The 17,629-nt window shown below is 38.3% G+C and overlaps 2 protein-coding genes across 2 annotated transcripts; both read left to right on the top strand.

Annotated features, from left to right (window-relative positions):
- Positions 1 to 4,606: 4,606 nt before the first annotated feature.
- LOC110957676 (E-selectin) lies at positions 4,607 to 8,486 on the top strand. The gene is made up of 12 exons (XM_051946570.1): positions 4,607 to 4,692; positions 4,795 to 4,867; positions 4,976 to 5,383; positions 5,511 to 5,615; positions 5,700 to 5,891; positions 5,992 to 6,183; positions 6,496 to 6,684; positions 6,771 to 6,956; positions 7,070 to 7,276; positions 7,377 to 7,556; positions 7,663 to 7,795; positions 7,891 to 8,486. Exons 1-12 carry the CDS (start codon positions 4,684 to 4,686, stop codon positions 7,949 to 7,951), a joined length of 1,935 nt encoding a protein of 644 aa, XP_051802530.1. The 5' UTR covers positions 4,607 to 4,683; the 3' UTR covers positions 7,952 to 8,486.
- Positions 8,487 to 11,177: 2,691 nt separating this feature from the next.
- LOC110957652 (L-selectin) lies at positions 11,178 to 16,930 on the top strand. The gene is made up of 6 exons (XM_051947679.1): positions 11,178 to 11,181; positions 12,269 to 12,664; positions 12,765 to 12,869; positions 13,671 to 13,862; positions 14,958 to 15,137; positions 16,914 to 16,930. The coding sequence occupies exons 1-6, from the start codon at positions 11,178 to 11,180 to the stop codon at positions 16,928 to 16,930; spliced, it is 894 nt and encodes a 297-aa protein (XP_051803639.1).
- The last annotated feature ends 699 nt before the right edge of the window (positions 16,931 to 17,629 follow it).

The raw sequence follows: 17,629 nt of genomic DNA, 5'->3' as shown, positions 1-17,629 counted from the left end.
GACAGGTCGCCAGTCTGTCGCAAGGCTACATTTACAGACACACAATCACATTCACACCTACGGGCAATTTAGAGTAACCAATTAACCTCAGCATATTTTTGGACTGTGGGAGGAAGCCGGAGTACCCGGAGAAAACCCACGCATGCTCAGGGAGAACATGCAAACTCCATGCAGAAAGATCCCAGGCCCACCCCAGGATTCAAACCAAGGATTTTCTTACTGCAAGGCGAAAGTGCTAACCACTAGCCCACTGTGCAGCCTGATCAAAAAAAACAAACAAAAAAAAAACAGACAAACAGATTTGGATGGAATTTTCAGGGGAAGTCAGAAATGACACAAGGACCACCTGATTAGATTTTGGCAGTGATGCGACTCATAGTCTGGATCCATGGATTTGTTAGAGATTTCTGTATCATCCCCTGATAGTGGCGCGACCTACTGTAACTATGACAACAAGCGAACACTACATCAGCTGCTGATGATCCCATGATTGGGATCCTACTACAAATCCACCGCTGAAGACTTATCAGGACCTATCCATTATTACTTTATTTACAAGCGTCTATGATATTTAAAAAGTAAAAATCAACAAGGTCTACATCTCTACTGTCAACAATAAGAGCTCAAAGTGGAGGTTGATCGAAATCATTTTAAGCACAAAAGCTTTTTCCACTGTGGCAGTAGTGAGGAACCTTAAAAGATTCCTCAACTTTGGAGCAAACTTGTCCAAAGCTTGTCTTGTAATCAAAAATTCCTTTCATTGATATCTTCAAGAAAAATCTCAAGATATACACATTTTTGTGGCTTTTGGTGGTGCTTAATGGTCTTCATTTTAAGTATTTTAGATTTTATCTTTTACAAATTCGTAAGTGTTTGTCCTCTCTTGCCTTTGCTGTCTTACTTTCACTTTTTTTTAAAACTTCCTGACCGATAACACGTGCAGCGCTTTGCTCATGTTCTTTTGAAGGGCTCTAACAATATACTTGATCTGAGTTTATTTGATGTCTTCTTGATTTGTCATTTCCTACAGCCAGAGGATGATTTTCCGCCGGAGTCCATCAGGGAGGTTAGGGTTAGTTTGTGGTCCGTGGGCACTTCAGAAGACAGCAGGATGGATGTTCTTCTTATTGATGCTTAAACTTCTGTTTAGTGGATGACCTCCTTAACTGGTGTCAAAAATGGATCACTGCCAAAAAACTGACTGCTGTCCGTGTGAACAGTTACCCTCATGTTTCTGTGCTGTTTCCCACCAGATTACAACTAAATCCAGTTGTTTTACTTGTTTAAATAGCTTTAAAGAACCACTTTTAGTCATACAATGCAGTTTATCAGTTGTCCCAAAAATGACAGGAGCCTCTATAGTGTGACTGAAATGAATCAAAATAACTTGAGTTCATTCATTGATGTTGTATTTTAAAGATTATAGCTCTAAAGATAATTCCAAAAGAGATTTGTTCATGTTACACATAAAACCAATCTGTAAGTCATGCTAATTACAATCTAGATTCCAAAGATTATTAAAAATAATAGACATATGAACCGCACAAAGCTAAAACATTAGAAAGACTAGAAAAGCACTCAGAGAGTGCAGACCTCCATCAAGGATAGAAAGAGGAAAACAGGAAACCCATGCAGTAAAGGATCATGAGCTGGAATCAAACCTGCATCTCTGAAACAGTTCTGTTTACGAATCACCTTCTTAACCAGTTGAGCTATCTGAACACCTTGCTCCAATTTGTTGGACGACATACTAACCTATGATGTTTTTGTCATATTTTGGACCACATACTAAAAAAACAGAATCCAGGACCCTTTCCGGATTGCCACCAAAATTAAATCAGCTCTTCCTTTTACCATAGTCTACATCTCCTGAAAAGTGTGAAGTGTGGCAGCATTACAGTGGACTGTGCAAAAATGTAGTGGACCTGAGTAAAAAAAGAAAAAAAAGAATACAAATAACAAAGAAATCTGCACAAGTAATGTTGATATTGTGCAGATTCTTATTTATCTGGAAAATCTACATATTGCTGAGAATGAAGAAAATAAAAATATTGCACCGGTTTATTCTACATGTGGAAAAACATTATTATAGCACGTGTCCATGTGTAAAAACTACTGGTACTGAAAATACTGATATCCCCCAGATATTGTAGCGTCTTCTAAACTGTTTGTAACAATGGCCATCTATTCTAGACTGTTAAACACGGATAAAAAGCTGCAGGAGACAGAAAGCAATAGGAGTTTAACAAGAAACAATCCGTATTTGGCAAATGGTCACTGCTTGGATAAACATCCGTAAATCATACTGCAGCTTTAGTCTGAGGTCAAACAGAAAGTTTGTGAGTCACATGCACTTGTGTTAGAAATGAAACAGGGCAGTTACAGTAAATGCCTTGACTTTCTGTTGTGATTAGATATGCAGCCTTTTGCGCTGAAAACAAAATCCTTCACAGGTCTGTTAAAGTGACAGTAACCTCACAGTTGCAGTACTATTACAGATCACTTTATTTGTCATTGCACACTTTCATATACAATTAAATTTCATTCGAGCTGCCCTGCCAATAGCAGCTCTGACTGCTGCGCCTAAGAGCGTGCTGTCTTTCTTGAGGAAAAAGGGGAAAAAAGGACATTTGGGATCTGGGTGGTCATAGCAGAGGGTAAAATATTACCTGAATAAAGTGAAAACATGCAAAATAAGCACCAGCTTTTGATGTTCTTATGAATCTCAAAGTAAGAGTGACCCCAGGGGGAATCTATTGTATTGTAGAATCTATTGTAGTAGTTAATTAGAGAGTTTATATTACTCTTCTGGGGAAGAGGTGGAGATTCAGGGTGTCTGCTACTACCCGGTGCTTCGGATCAGAGAGGAAGGATGTGAACTGTCACTTCTAGAAAGTCAGACAGGCAGCAGGCGCCTCCGCTCCCACATCACACATTTCCCGTCCCCAGACCCTCACTAAAAGGTGTTTGTTAGCGGCCAATGCATGCTTTTGTCTTCTCCATCTTTCCTTTGATGAACACATCCTTTGACAGGACATGTCAATTCATTTTTTTCGACCATGTTCCAGTCTATGCATTGTCCTTTGGCACATTTTGTACTACCACCAATATGGATGAATCACGGCACAGACTCATGAAGTTTAGACTCCAGCTGCTGCACATTACTCATAACTCAAGTGCAGACATAAAGAAGCTGCCAAAGATAAGACTGTTTGCTCTAATTAGTGGGAAAATCACCAAAAAAGTCCAAATCCGATTAAGAATCAGTGGCACCCTAACATCTGTGTGTCTTATCAGCTCACAGGATTTCACTAATTTTCCTGTGTTTTTTTTTTTTTTTTTACTTCATACGTGCATCTGAATGTGTGTTTTGTGCCGATGTGGTTACCAGGAAAATTCTAGTTACTTATATAATGAAGTTTGTTTTGGATTTGCAACATCATTCACCAGGTTTTGCAGAAGTTTGTCCACTATCAGAGCATTAGCGGTGTAAAAACACAAATGCAACTATGTGAGACCCTTTAGAAGAAATGCACACTAAGGTGTAGAAATACACACAAGATTAACTACATTTAGCTGAAAAATACATGTATTTCCATGCATGTATACACAGATTGTTGCAACTAAAACAGTCCAACACGAGTCCTGCAATAAATCCATCATAAAAGCTATAATATTACATTTTTAAAACTGTTTCCGGAGCCGTTGGTTTACTTTGGAGGCTGCACTATCTGCTGCTGCTGAACGGAATAATTTATGTGACCCTCACTGATGTTTATAGAGTGGAAAAAATAATAGAAACCTCTGTCAGTTTAAGTCAAACAACTTCACAGGCAACATCTTCCAAAATAACCATTCAGTTTAAATCAGCACCTTTCTCAAATCAGTTTTGAAAAATCAAGAACATTATAACTTATAAAATGTAAGATTTGTTGCAAAACTGCAAAAGTTTTAGCTAAATGAGTGTGTATATATGTACAGATATAATATATGACTTTCAAAAATAAACGTATTTATCGAGTAGAATATACTTTATTAATATTAATGAAACTTGAATGCTTCAGCAGAATTTTAATGTTAATTTCTTTACACGTTGCTGATTTGGGTTGTCTAAAACAATATCTTATATATTTTCTATATTCATTAAATATTTTGCATGAAACATTTTGGATGAAATTCCACATCTTAAACTAAGAAAGAAATCTTATAATTAGTAGCTAGCTGTAGTAGTCAAGGTAGTCATCATGTATAAAGTTGAGTATGCAGTATTTTCCATGAAAAGTAACGGAGCACTAGAATAAAGTAGCACCAAATGGAAAAACTCAAGCAAATAAAGTTGCTCAGAATAGCTCTTAAATGTAATATTTGAGTAAATACATTTATTAATTTCTGTTTGATGCAATAATGGTGATAGGACTGGTAGAAGTCGTATTAGGTCCCATATCAAGAACAAAAAAAAAGAAAGGAAAAGTTCCTGCGCCCCCCTGTGGGAGGGGCCAGACTGGAGTGGAAGTGGGGAATTCCAGCGAAAAGCCCAACTGTGATGGAATTTCCAGGAAACTTGGACCGGGTCAGTCAGATATAAAAGCAGGACCCTCAGCATGTAAAAGTCAGAATCATTCCTTCCTCGCACAGACTGAGACTGAAGAATTACTTCTTCTGCAGGATATCAGACACAAACTGATGAATATGGTGAGGCATCAATTTGAATGTAATTCTCTTCAGTGCAAATTCAGGTTTAGTGATGGATAATATGAATTTATTCTAATCAGTCTTTTTATTTAATTTTTACAGGAGTTTGGACTATTTCAGACACGTGGATGTAAAAGCTCCACTTCATGGATCTGCTTGACTTTTCTTTGCTCAAGTAAGTAAAACCTAATGTGCAAATCTAACTTTTTGAACCAGATAGAAGTTTATGAATCCATCCTTGCTGCTCCATCATCTAATATGAGTCTCTGCTGTCTGTCCTCAGTGCTGTGCATGTGGACCAACGTGGAGTGCTGGTCTTACTACTTCTCAAACACCACTATGAACTGGAGGAATGCTCGAGCCTGGTGCAAAGAGCACTACACTGACATGGTGGCCATCCAGAACCAGGAGGAGATCGAGCATCTCAACAGCTGGCTGCCAAAGAAATCCGGTTATTACTGGATCGGCATCCGCAAGATCAACGACGTCTGGACCTGGGTCGGGACCAACAAGTCGCTGACTGCAGAAGCAACCAACTGGGCGATGGGCGAACCCAACAATGGCAAGACTGGGCCAAGTCTTGCCAGACTGAGTGAGGACTGTGTGGAGATGTACATTAAGAGAGATCAGCAGGCGGGCAAGTGGAACGACGAGAGGTGCAGCAAACTGAAGACCGCTCTGTGTTACACAGGTGAGTCGACGTTAGGAGTTAAGATAATAGAGCGAGTCATTTTACCTGCCTTAGTTTTCTTGGCAAAGAGTTAAACTAACAGTTTAAAATTAATTATTAATCATGAAAGGATTTCTTTCTGCCTCAGCTGCCTGTCAGAGCGACTCATGTCTCCATGGAGACTGTGTGGAGACCATCAACAGCCACAAGTGCGACTGCTTTGAAGGATTTTATGGAGACAAGTGTGAGCACGGTAAGAAAAGATGTTCTGCTGGGTTAAGAGGACATTTCTGAAGTCACTTGAGATCTAATATTGTCCTGTTTTTCTTCTTGGTAGTTGTTCACTGCGACAAAGACGAGATAACCGTCCCAGACAAAGGAAATGTCAGCTGCACCCATAAGTATGGAAACTTCTCCTACGACTCCTCGTGCCAGTATTCCTGTGAGGAAGGATACCAGCTGAGCATGCCAAACCCTTTGAGGTGCACTGCCTCTAAAACATGGTCCGAGCAGCCTCCGACGTGTGAATGTGAGTTGAATCAATAAATGATGAACACTTTAACGTTCTTCAAACTTTATGATGACGGTGTTGGGATGTGGTCTAATGTGATTCTTCCTGTTGTCTGCAGTGATTCAGTGCGAGAAGCTGCTTCAACCTGAGAGTGGATCCATGAATTGCTCCGATCCTCTGGGCTCCTCCAGCTTTAGGTCCACCTGTGTCTTTGCCTGTGATGAAGGTTATGAACTGGCTGGTTCCACGTCCAACACTCTGCAATGTGAAGCATCCGGTCGTTGGAACGCCTCGCAACCTCGTTGTGCAGGTACGCCTACATGTTTTATGTTTTAAGAGCTAAAGTGTGCAATATAATTGAAAAGAAATAAACTAAAATTACGGGGAAAGCTACAGAGAAGTTCAATAGTTTAGTCCAGACTTAATACTAACACTGATTACTTAAAAATGACTGCATTTGGATGAAATCTGAGCTTCAAAGATGGCTGGTTCCAGCAAAATAAAACACACACAAAATCGAACTGATCAGTTTCTGCAGATTAAAAGGACCGTTCAGGATTGTTTTAGCAAAAAATGGTAAAATTTGATGACAGTGATTTAACAAAAAACTTCTTTTCTGCAGTTGTTCGTTGCCCAGAGCTCAATTATCTGGAGAACGGCGTCATCAGATGTGGAGATGATACAGAAACGAAGTTCAGCTACGGAAACACCTGCAGCTTTACCTGTGAACCCGGATATCAGCTGGTGGGACCGAGCAGTGCAACGTGCACATCAGCGGCTGAGTGGAGCCAGCAGGTGCCTCGCTGTGAAGGTAATTATCCAACCATCTTCTACACAATTAAAAAGATTCTTCATGTTTTCTGACAAGTTAAAACATATATCTTTTTCCTGTTTTAGCCATCACTTGCCAGAGTCCAGAGTTCGACGCTCACCTCATCGCTCGGTGCAGCGAACCTTTGTCCGACCTGAGGCCAAACTCCACCTGCAGCTTCAGCTGTGAACCAGGATTTGAACTGCAGGGAGCTCAGATGACTCAGTGTTCAGAGGATGGACGGTGGATTGAAGCCGTACCAACCTGCAAAGGTATGGAAGCCTGTTCTCACACCAGCTCAATGTGCAACACTTTATCCTCACTCTGCACATTTTTCACTCCGCCGTGATGTTTCATTCATGTTCTTCTTCATTTTCTTTTGCAGCAATCACATGTCCAGCTCCAGAGACTCCAACAAGAGGCCAAATCAGCTGCAGCCCATCTCTGTCTTACCCTGTTTCTCCTGGGACTCCACATCCACTCGGTACAGTCTGCACCTTTAGCTGTGATGAAGGCCACGAGCTGCAGGGTGAACTCAGCGTGGAGTGTGCACATCCGGGCAAGTGGACCTCCAGAGCACCGACCTGCACAGGTAAACACAAGAACCTGGACTATTTATGCTGCTCTGAAGTGGTTTAATGTCACTAAAATAATATCTTGACTGATAAAATGTCTTCTTTCTTCTTTAACAGCTGTGAGGTGCTCACTCCTTGAAGCTCCTGAAAACGGTCGCATCAACTGTTCCACCAATGAACCAGTTTTCAACTCTCAGTGTTCCTTCACATGCGATCAAGATTTCACACTAGACGGACACGAGCTGCTCACCTGTGATCGTCACGGCAACTGGACTGGACAGAACCCCACCTGTCAAGGTAAAACAAGCAAACAATTCTAATGAGACATTTAAATACAACAGATTAAACTACAACATTTGAGTTTTAAAGGTCAAAATACTCACCTTTCACGTTGTTCTCGCAGCTTCTTCGTCTAAAGTCGCTGCGATCACCACTGGTGTGACTGCAGGAGGAGCTGCTTTACTGTCTGGTCTTTCTCTCGCTATGTGGATCTTGAAGCGACTGAAGCGCAAAGCAACAAAGTTTGAGCTGAACAGGTGAGATAAGCATTCAACTCTCTTAAATCCCACATTTGTTTTTTTTTATAAAAAGTTGAACTTTAGTGCTCATCATGTCGTGTTTTTTCTCACAGCAACTCCGACATCGACATTCCACCACAGAGCTACAGAAACAGCATCGACAGCCTCATCTAGAGACTCAGCTTCTTCAGACAGTTCAGAAGACTTTATATTTTGAACAGAACTGCATGTGTGTCATTGCAACGTGAACAATATGAATATGAATTTACCTGAGTGTAAAGCTATGCGTCATGTGTGATCGGAAAGGTTTTCTTTACATATATTTGCATTCAGTAGTGCTCATCATGTTTTGATGTAATTTTTCAAAAGACGCCTGGTTGCTCTGTAATGTTGTTCAAACACGCATTTCCTCCCAAGGGGAGTTTTATGTGGAACACATTGTTCTATAGCTTTAATGAACATTCTGGAAAGGTTCATGTCACTGTAAATGCTGTAGGTGGATTTCCATGTGAGCTCATAACTGTGAATAATTTCATTTTATTGATTGTTGTATTTATGTATTATTTATTTATCAGACGTTGATTTAAATGTTTATTCATATTTTTTATTTCTTTTATTAGCATTTCACAGCGTTGTGTTTTATGTGTGCACCTGTGCTACTTGGAGGTTTTTCTAATGGACACAAAACGAATAAAACTTCAAAACCTAATTTTTCTTTTGGCATATTCCTCTCTTTATTGCTGCACTGACCACTTTAAAGCTGCTGCTGCTATTGTACATTGTGCAATATTGCACATAGATTTTAGTTATTGTTCACCTTGCTTTTATGTTTTCAACTTAGTTTCCTGCTTACCTTAGTCTTAGCCTTAAAATACATCCACAGGTGTGTTTCCAGTTAACTCACATGTTGTCAGTGAACCTATCAAAAGCTTGCAAAGCCATCAGATAGTTTGAAGGCATAGTAATATTAGTGTATGTAAACTTCTGACTTTGAAGAAAGTAACAAAAAAAATCTCTCTCTCATTATTGTGGTATTTAGCAAATAGAAAGAATTTTGGTAATCCTAACTGACCTAAAATAGGAAAAGTTTAGTCTGAGTTCATGTCAGACAGTGATAAAAGAAAAAAGCTATGTATTTATAGGCTATATATGTAAGGCAAGGAAAGGCAGCTTTAATTGTGTAGCACATTTCATACATGAGGGCAACTCAATATGCTTTACATTAAAACTTTAAGAGCAGTGGAACCATTCAGACAAGCATAAAAGAGCACAATTAAAATGACAAATATAATAAAATACAGAAAAGAAAAGGAAAATTAGAAATATATTTTAAAAATTAATTCAAATTTTTATTTAAAACAAGCTATAATAGGAAAGCAGTGGCAAACAGAAAAGTCTAGAGCTTTGATTTAAAAGAAATGAGAGATGGAGCAGACATTCAGCTATCAGGGAGTTTGTTCCAGATATGTGGCGCATAATGAGGAAATGCCGCTTCACCATGTTTAGCTCTAACTCTAGGGACTGAAAACAGACCAATACCTGATGACCTCAGAGGCTGAGATGGTTCATAAAGTGACAGCAGATCAGCTATGGGCCTAAACCATTCAGTGCTATATAAACCATCAGCAGGATTTTAAAATCTATTCTCTGGCAGACAGGAAGCCAGTGTGGAGATCTAAAAATTGGAAGGACGTGATCTACTTTTTTGGTTCTTGTTAGGACTCCAGCAGCAGCACACTACTGTTCAAAAGTTTGGGGTCACTTAGAAATGTCCTTCTTTTTGAAAGAAAAGCAGTTTTTATTCAATAAAGATAACATTAAATTAATCAGAAATACAGTGTAGATATTGCTAATGTGGTAAATGACTATTCTAGCTGGAAACGGCTGATTTTTAATGGAATATCTCCATAGGGGTACAGAGGAACATTTCCAGCAACCATCACTCCTGTGTTCTAATGCTACATTGTGTTAGCTAAAGGCTAATTAATGACTAGAAAACCCTTGTGCAATTATGTTAGCACATGAATAAAAGTGAGTGTTTTCATGGAAAACATGAAATTGTCTGGGTGACCCCAAACTTTTGAACGCCAGTGAAAATACAAAATATATTAATCATGCTACGAACCGAGACCTGTGAAACTGTGTGTTGTTGTTATTATGTCACGTGGCTAAAACAGCAATTAAAGTTGAGTCTGAGCCCATTAAATTTTATGCATCTTGAGTTATGAAATGAAGAATGTGTATTGTTAGTTGTATTCCCAAACTGGTACAAAAGTTCAGTCGGCATTCAATCAAATCTGCACAACACCAATGTTTTCTCACACTTTGGTGACTTTCACCTTGACACTGCAAGACATTGTTTGTTTTTTCAGACTTTCAGGAAGAACGTCTCCAAAGGTCAGAGCAGAGAAGGTGAAGAACAGCGACAGGTATGAAAGAAAGGAAGGAAGAAGTGAATCGCTGAGGTAACCTGTTTTACGGATCATCGCTATTGTTTGTTTCCAGCGAATTCAGCATCTTCTGTGTCAGCAGCAGCAGATGTGATGCCTTACATAACGCTGAAGGTGATAGCATGAGGTTTTGTGTCTTTGTAACTCCACGCTGATAAAAACTTTATTTGACTTTAATATTTCAAAATGTAGAGGAGCAGTGCCACTAAAAACAGAAGATGGGAAAAGACACTTCCCTTCTTTATACTTTCACTTCACCACAGTTTGGAGGGAAGTTTTGAACTTCCTCTTCAACTTTATTCATTTGACAGGTTTAGTTACTCTCAAGATGAAGGTTTTACACAGTGGATAACACACTGCCTGGACAAAAAAAAAGTCACCACCTGGATTTAACTAAGCAGACAGATAAGAGCCTTCCATTGGATAATTACTGCTGTGATAAATATGTTTCAGCAGCAATAACTTATTTAACCCTAGCTGATGCAGTGAGGAGCTTCTCATTTCTCAACCAACCATGTTGGAAGACATATCCTGTGGTTATGGAAAGGATGTTAATCTGTCTCAGAAGGGTCAACTTGTTGGCCTGTATCAAGCAAAGAAAACAACTAAGGACATTTCTGGAACTACTAAATTCAGGTTAAGAATCGTCCAACGGATTATTAAAACCTGGAATGATAGTGGAGAACCATCAGCTTCAAGGAAGAAATGTGGTCGGTTATGTGGTCTGATGAGTCCAGATTTACCCTGTTCCGAAGTGATGGGGGCATCAGGGTAAGAAGAGAGGCAGATGAAGTGATGCACTCATCATGCTTAGTGCCTACCAGCCTGTGGTGGTTAGGGTTATGATCTGGCCAGGTTCAGCAACGTTATGTTCTCAAAGAATGAGGTCAGCTAACTACCTGAACACACTGAATGACCAGGTCTTTCCATCTATGTTCTTCTCTGATGGCATGGGCACGTTCCAAGATGACGATGTCAGGATTCATGGGGCTCACATTGTGAATGAGTGGATCAGGGAGCATGAGACGTCATTTTCACACATGGATTGACCTCCACAGAGTCCAGACCTCAGCTCCACTGGGAATCTTTGGAATGTTCTGGAGAAGACTTTGCATAGCGCTCAACTCTCCCAACACCAATATAAGATCATGGTGAAAAAGGAATGCGTCTCTGGACAGAAATAAATGCTGTGACGTTGCAGAAGATTATCGAAATGATGCCACAGCGAATTGAGTGCCATATTCAAATCTAAAGGCAGTCCATCAAAATATTAATGTGCGACTTTTCGCTTGGCCAGGCAGTGTATGATAGGCTGTTAAAATACAAGACATTGACAATGATGAAACCAGTAGTTTCCAACTTTTTTGTCTTTTGATGTCTTATAAAACACAGTTTGCAGTTGGAGACTATTTTTAAGTGTCAATGAGTTGGAAAAAGCTCCAACAAACTGTGATATTTCTCTATAAACCTCTCACAGTTTCATTTTTTGTCAGAATTGCCCAATTTATTCTGGAGAAAAAGTACTTGCATACTTACATGCTTCTTTAGTGTTTGCATTTCCTTTAATTATAAAAATTTGCCCCCAAACCCACCTTTACCATCATAGGTGAGACGTCATAGGTTTGTTAGAGTCATTAAATCCTTTATCACATCCTTTCACTCTGCCCAGTAAACATCCAGGCATTCTTCGGTAATGTGCGCGTGAATAGAGCCAGAGAAACTATAAAAGCCTGACGCTGAGCAAGTTGCACCAATCTAACACGTGCTGCCGTCGTTTAGGTTGGATCCGACTGGACAACTTGCATCAGATTCTACACAAATTACAGTAAGGAAGACTTTTCCTGTTCTCATTTGTCATGGTGATTTTCTTTGATATTCACATTTCTACCTTTTTTTTCTGGAAAGGTTCTCTGAAGATGAAGTGGACACTAATCCTTCTTCTCGGTGGGCTATAGTTTTGAAATGATGTCTAAATGTGCAGGACAGATCAGTTTAACACAACAGCGTCTATGTAATTATCCCACTGTGTGTTTTCTCTTAGGTATCTCCTTGGCTGAAACTACTTCAGGTTGGACTTATGGCCACTCAGAAACAACCATGAACTGGACCATGGCCAGACAGTGGTGCCAGACCAGTTTCACGGACATGGTGGTGATCCAGAGCCAGGAGGAGAACGACTATCTGGTCTCCCAGCTACCAAACAGAAAGAAGAGCCCCTATTACTGGATCGGAATCACCAAAACCCACAAGAATGAAACGTGGACTTGGATCGGCAACAACAGCACGTGGATCGGCGAGCATTCGTGGGCGCCTAACGAGCCCAACAACAACCACAGCACGGAGTTCTGTGTAGAGATCTACGTCAACAGCTACGCAAACCGGGGGAAGTGGAACGACGAGAAATGTGCCAATTCAAAATACGCAGTTTGTTATCACGGTATGTAAAACTAAAACTAAAAAAACTACCTGCTGTCTGTCAAAAGGAATACAAGCAGGGGTGTTTGGAACGCATTAAAGGTTGATTTTTTTCATCACAGCTCAGTGTAATTCAGCGTCATGTGAAAGAGGAAGATGCCAGGAGACCATCAACAGCACAACCTGCCTCTGTGAACCTGGTTTTAAAGGAGACAGGTGTGAAACAGGTGAGGGCAGAGTTCATCAAACATCTGTATTTATACAATTAATCATCCTTTACAAAATTATACCACAAAATTTACGCCGTTTTTGTTGTGTTTAAATTAGCAAAAAAGTAGTCATCTTACAGACGGTTACTGTCATTTGTACAAAATATGATGTATTTTTGGAACAGAAAAATGGTAAAAAAAATTTAAAAAAAAAAGATTTTCCTTGTTTTGTTAAATTACAGATGATATAAAATAAAATCACAGCAAAATTGTACTGCTTGTCTCTATTTAGATCAGCTTTGAAATATTTTACAGATATTTGCTGTCATTTGTAAGAAACGTGATGTATATTTGAAATTAAAACATAGTAAATCATTTTCTAATAGATTTCCGTTGTTTTTGCCAAAATAGCAGATAATATTAAATAATATTTAATATCTATACACCATAACTTTTTTTGCTGTTTTACTCTATTTAGATCAGCTTATTTTACAGATATTTTTGCAGTTTTTTCAAACCAGCATTTGTGAACATATTTTTTCTGGAACCCTTGCTACCGGACTTTCAGCATTTTGCTACAGAACAGTTCTTTACAGTGCACTCATTTACAATTTACTGTTAGTTTTTCTTATTCATTCCTCAGTAACATGTCACATTGTTGTGCATCCTGTTGTAGAGTGTTAACAATATTTTTTATCATCTTAATACAAGCCACAAACTCGTTCTCTGATGAATCAAACTATATATTTGTAGTTGTTTTCTCATCAGCAATTTTTTGCGAGTTAAAAGGAAAATATTTCTTTTTACTGCCTCTCACAGCTGAACAGTGTCCAGTTCTGAACCAGACTGACTTCCGCAGTGGAAGGATGAACTGCAGCCACCCGACTGGACTTCACAGCTACAACTCCACCTGTGAGTTCCGGTGTGACGAAGGCTACAAGCTCATTGGAGAGGACCAGATACGCTGTAATCACAGCGGCCAATGGACGGCCAGCATCCCAGTATGCACAGGTAAGGTGTCATTCCTTCAAAATGTAAATTACATTCAAGTTTTAAGCCTTATTTTGAGCTGAAATGATTAAAAATTAGATAATTTAATTGAATTATTGGTTGTAAGTCTTATGGGAATATCATTTTTAAATTTTTAAACATTTTTTCATACCAAACTGTTGCAGCTTTGCTCGTTGAAACTATAATAAATTCCATGAAAGTGACGCTCAAAGTTGGTTATAGAAGAAATTGTATTGAACTAAAAAAAATTAATCTGGTTACAGATCATGACACCTGGAAGAGATGCAAAATTGGTCGCAATTTTCAACCAAGCTTAGTGAAAAATATGCTTTTCATCACTGAAAATCCGATGTGTCTGTCTCCTGTACTTGTGACGTTGTGGGGAAAAAGTAATGCCATTTAAAAGCAAAAAATTTGCAGCTTTTAACAGAGCTCAAATATGTTTTTTGTCAGTAAAAATTCCATGTGTCTATCTCCATTTAAAAATGCCAGAAATAAAAACTAAAACTAAAAAGCATAAAATTCCAATCGACCGCTTTGTACTTCATGAGGTTGTAAGTCTGAAAATATTCATAGTATGAAGGTAAAAGTTTGTATGTATATTTTTTTCATACTTCCCAACACCTATTGTAAATCTATGACATAAACACTACACATTAGTGATGTTCTGGGGATGGAACACAGACAGATGTATTTTAATAATTCCATTATAGAAAAATATGAGCTACAGGAGTCATGGATATAAATGTTCTTTTCAAATGTCTGGAAACTTCTACTCAGGACTATATATTCCTCGTTATGACATTTGGAGGTGTTGATCTAAAGGACAACTCAATACTAAAACAGTTTATCAGCTAATACTGCTCTTCTTCAGAACATTACATTTACTTTTTCGCAGAATTCTAACTTGGTCATCATGAGCGCCGCATCTGTTTCCTTTGTTTCCTGAGGTCTCACTGAGGATCACATTCAAAATGCTGATCAAAATACATCCATCAGCGTATATGCACTCTAAAAATGTTTTGTTTTTGTAATAGAATTCCATTGTAAAACGTTACATAACTGTGCCCCTGTGGAACTTTTTTGTGCCCCCAGCGGTGGAATGTCCTCCTCTGCCTCAGCCTGAAAACGGCTACCTCAGCTGCTCAGGAGGAAACCAGGTCTTCAACACAACCTGTCAGTTTAAATGCCAACTGGGTCATCTCATGATCGGCCTGTCAACTGTTACCTGTGGGGTCTCCGGGGTCTGGAGCGGCCCGAGACCTGCTTGTGAAAGTAAATATGCTTTTATTTTGAAGGCCTTGCTTTTTTTTTTTAAAGCTTAAATTTTGCAAATCCTATATATATTTCAAGTTATATCCCCCTTTCTTCCTTGTGCTTATGTGTTTGTTGTAAAACATGCTACAGCACTAGTTTTGATATCTAAATATACTTGATCATTATTATCCCGCTAACAGGCAACATTCCCACAACATTAGCTAACATTACCGACAAGTTCTAACCCAGATTTAAAGGAAAAATCTTAATCTCTTGATCAAAGAAACTTTTTAAAGATATTTATCATTTCAGATCATGTTCATCTAAGATTAAAGGCTTCAACTGCAACATTCAGAGGATGTTTGGAGGTTGCGTTGCATGATAACAAAGGCAGAACGTCCTCAAACTGACATTTGAAGAATGTCTGCAAGGTTTTACGGAGATAATTTTGGAACATTTTGTCTGCGATATGCTGAGGATCTCTTGAGGATGCTGTTGGTTAACGCACTATTAAACAATTCTCTGTAAAACATTCTAACAATGTTAAACAATTTTACACAATAACAGAGAAAGAACATTCTTGATGTAACATTCAGGAAACATTTTAATGGTCAAACAATGTTACCACCAACAACTACAATATCGTACATTTAAGAAAAAAATGTGAGAATTTCAAAAACTTTGCAGAACTGTTTTTCAGAACATTTTGGAAAAAAAAAAATCACAGCTGGGACAAACCTCTAAGTTTTTAATGTAGCCTCAGCTAGTATTTTGATGTCCCCTAAATGTTCTGAAGAAGTTCTGCAAAGTTCTGCTAATGTTCTCATGAGGATGTTTTCTTTTAGTGCCCAGATTGTTCTTCTTAAAGGTGGGACAAATAAAGATGTTCTAAAAATGTTTGGCGATAACACTGCTGGAAACTGTGTTATGATGCGACACTGTGGAGCATTGTGGGAACGTTGTAGAGATTCTATAATGAGTTCCCTCAAGAACATCCTCAAAATATTCTCAGAACATTGCAGGCAGAATGTTCTCATGACATTACAGGAACATTTAAAAAAAATCATCTGAGGCCTTGATAACATTCAGAAAACATTTTGTGAATGTTGCAGACAGAAAGCTCCATTTTTGTTATTATGTCGCATAACAGGCCTCGAAAACATGTAGAAAACATTTTGAGAACGTTGGTTTGAGAACATTCTTTGTTTGTTATCACTGAGCATCATCCGTGTTGAAATTGAATCTTGAAACATTCTTTGAACATTCGACTAAAACATCTTCAGTAAATAAATCTTAGAATTTGTAGGTAATGTTAGCTAATGTTGTGGGAACGTTCTCTGCCAGCTGGGTTGGTTTTGTTGTCTTTCTGCTGCAGGGATTCTACTTCCAGTCAATCAGTCAGAGTTGCAGCAGCAGAAGCAGAAGTAGCACATTAAAGTCACTGTGTTCTCTGTTCTCAGGCTACAAACAGGCGCTGCTGGGTGTAGCTGGGTGTGGTGCTCTCTCCATCCTCTCCTGCATCTGCTTTTGCTGGATGAAACACAGAAAAAGTCAGTGTTTCTCAACTATACTTAAGAATTCAGTGTAATCTCATTGCAACACGCCTCAGTAGTGATCAGTTTGTCTTTTCCTCACAGGAAAGAAAGTTGCCCAAGCGAGGTCAGTGTTGAAATTAGGCATTTGGCCAAAAGTACCTCCACCCTTTTATACTCCATCTGTTGCATCTTCAGCATTTAGGCAGTTCAACAGAAACACTGAAGGTCACGCTCATGTCAGTCTGTTTGTTTCTCACAGGCAGCCTGAAGAGGTAACGAGTCAGTCCAGCGATGTGAGCGGATGAAGGACAACTTTAAAGCCTCAGATTTGTCTTTTAAGAATATATTTGAGAAACCCTACACTGCTCAAAAAATAATGTTCCTTTTTAAACACCTTTTACTGTTTCTTTTTTTATTTTTATTTTTTGGCAGTTTACAATTTATATGTAGGCTTTTTTTTCCCGTTAATTTAGAGATGATAAATAGCAAAATTACAGAAAAAAGGTGTAAATTTCCACGTTATTAATTTTTTTTTTAAAATGGACAAAACTTCAAATAATGTCCACATTAAACTGATAGAATTTAAAAATATATAATTTGTTCTTTTATAACATTTAACCGTATTATTATTAGATTTTAAATGCATTTAAATTTCCCTAACATGTAATTATTTTACAGATGTTTCTTATTGTTTGAAATGACAATTATGTATATGAAGGATTTAAAAATAAAATAAAATAAAAATATAATTCCCTGTAAAATGATGATTTTTTATCACATAAATATCATTATTTTACAGATATTTGTTTATTATTTAAAATTTAAAAATATGAACGATTGAACTATTTTACAGCGTTTTCCTGTTCTATTAAATTACAGATAATATCTAGTAACATGAGATAAAAAAATGAAAAAATGTAGAAAAAAGAAAGAAAAAGAAAAAATGGCCAAAACTGTAAATGATGTCCACATCAA

Source organism: Acanthochromis polyacanthus, chromosome 4, assembly GCF_021347895.1.
Source record: "Acanthochromis polyacanthus isolate Apoly-LR-REF ecotype Palm Island chromosome 4, KAUST_Apoly_ChrSc, whole genome shotgun sequence".
NCBI classification, from domain to species: Eukaryota; Metazoa; Chordata; class Actinopteri; family Pomacentridae; genus Acanthochromis; species Acanthochromis polyacanthus.
Note: the sequence above shows the minus strand (reverse complement) of the source record. Positions and strands in the feature narration are given on the sequence as shown.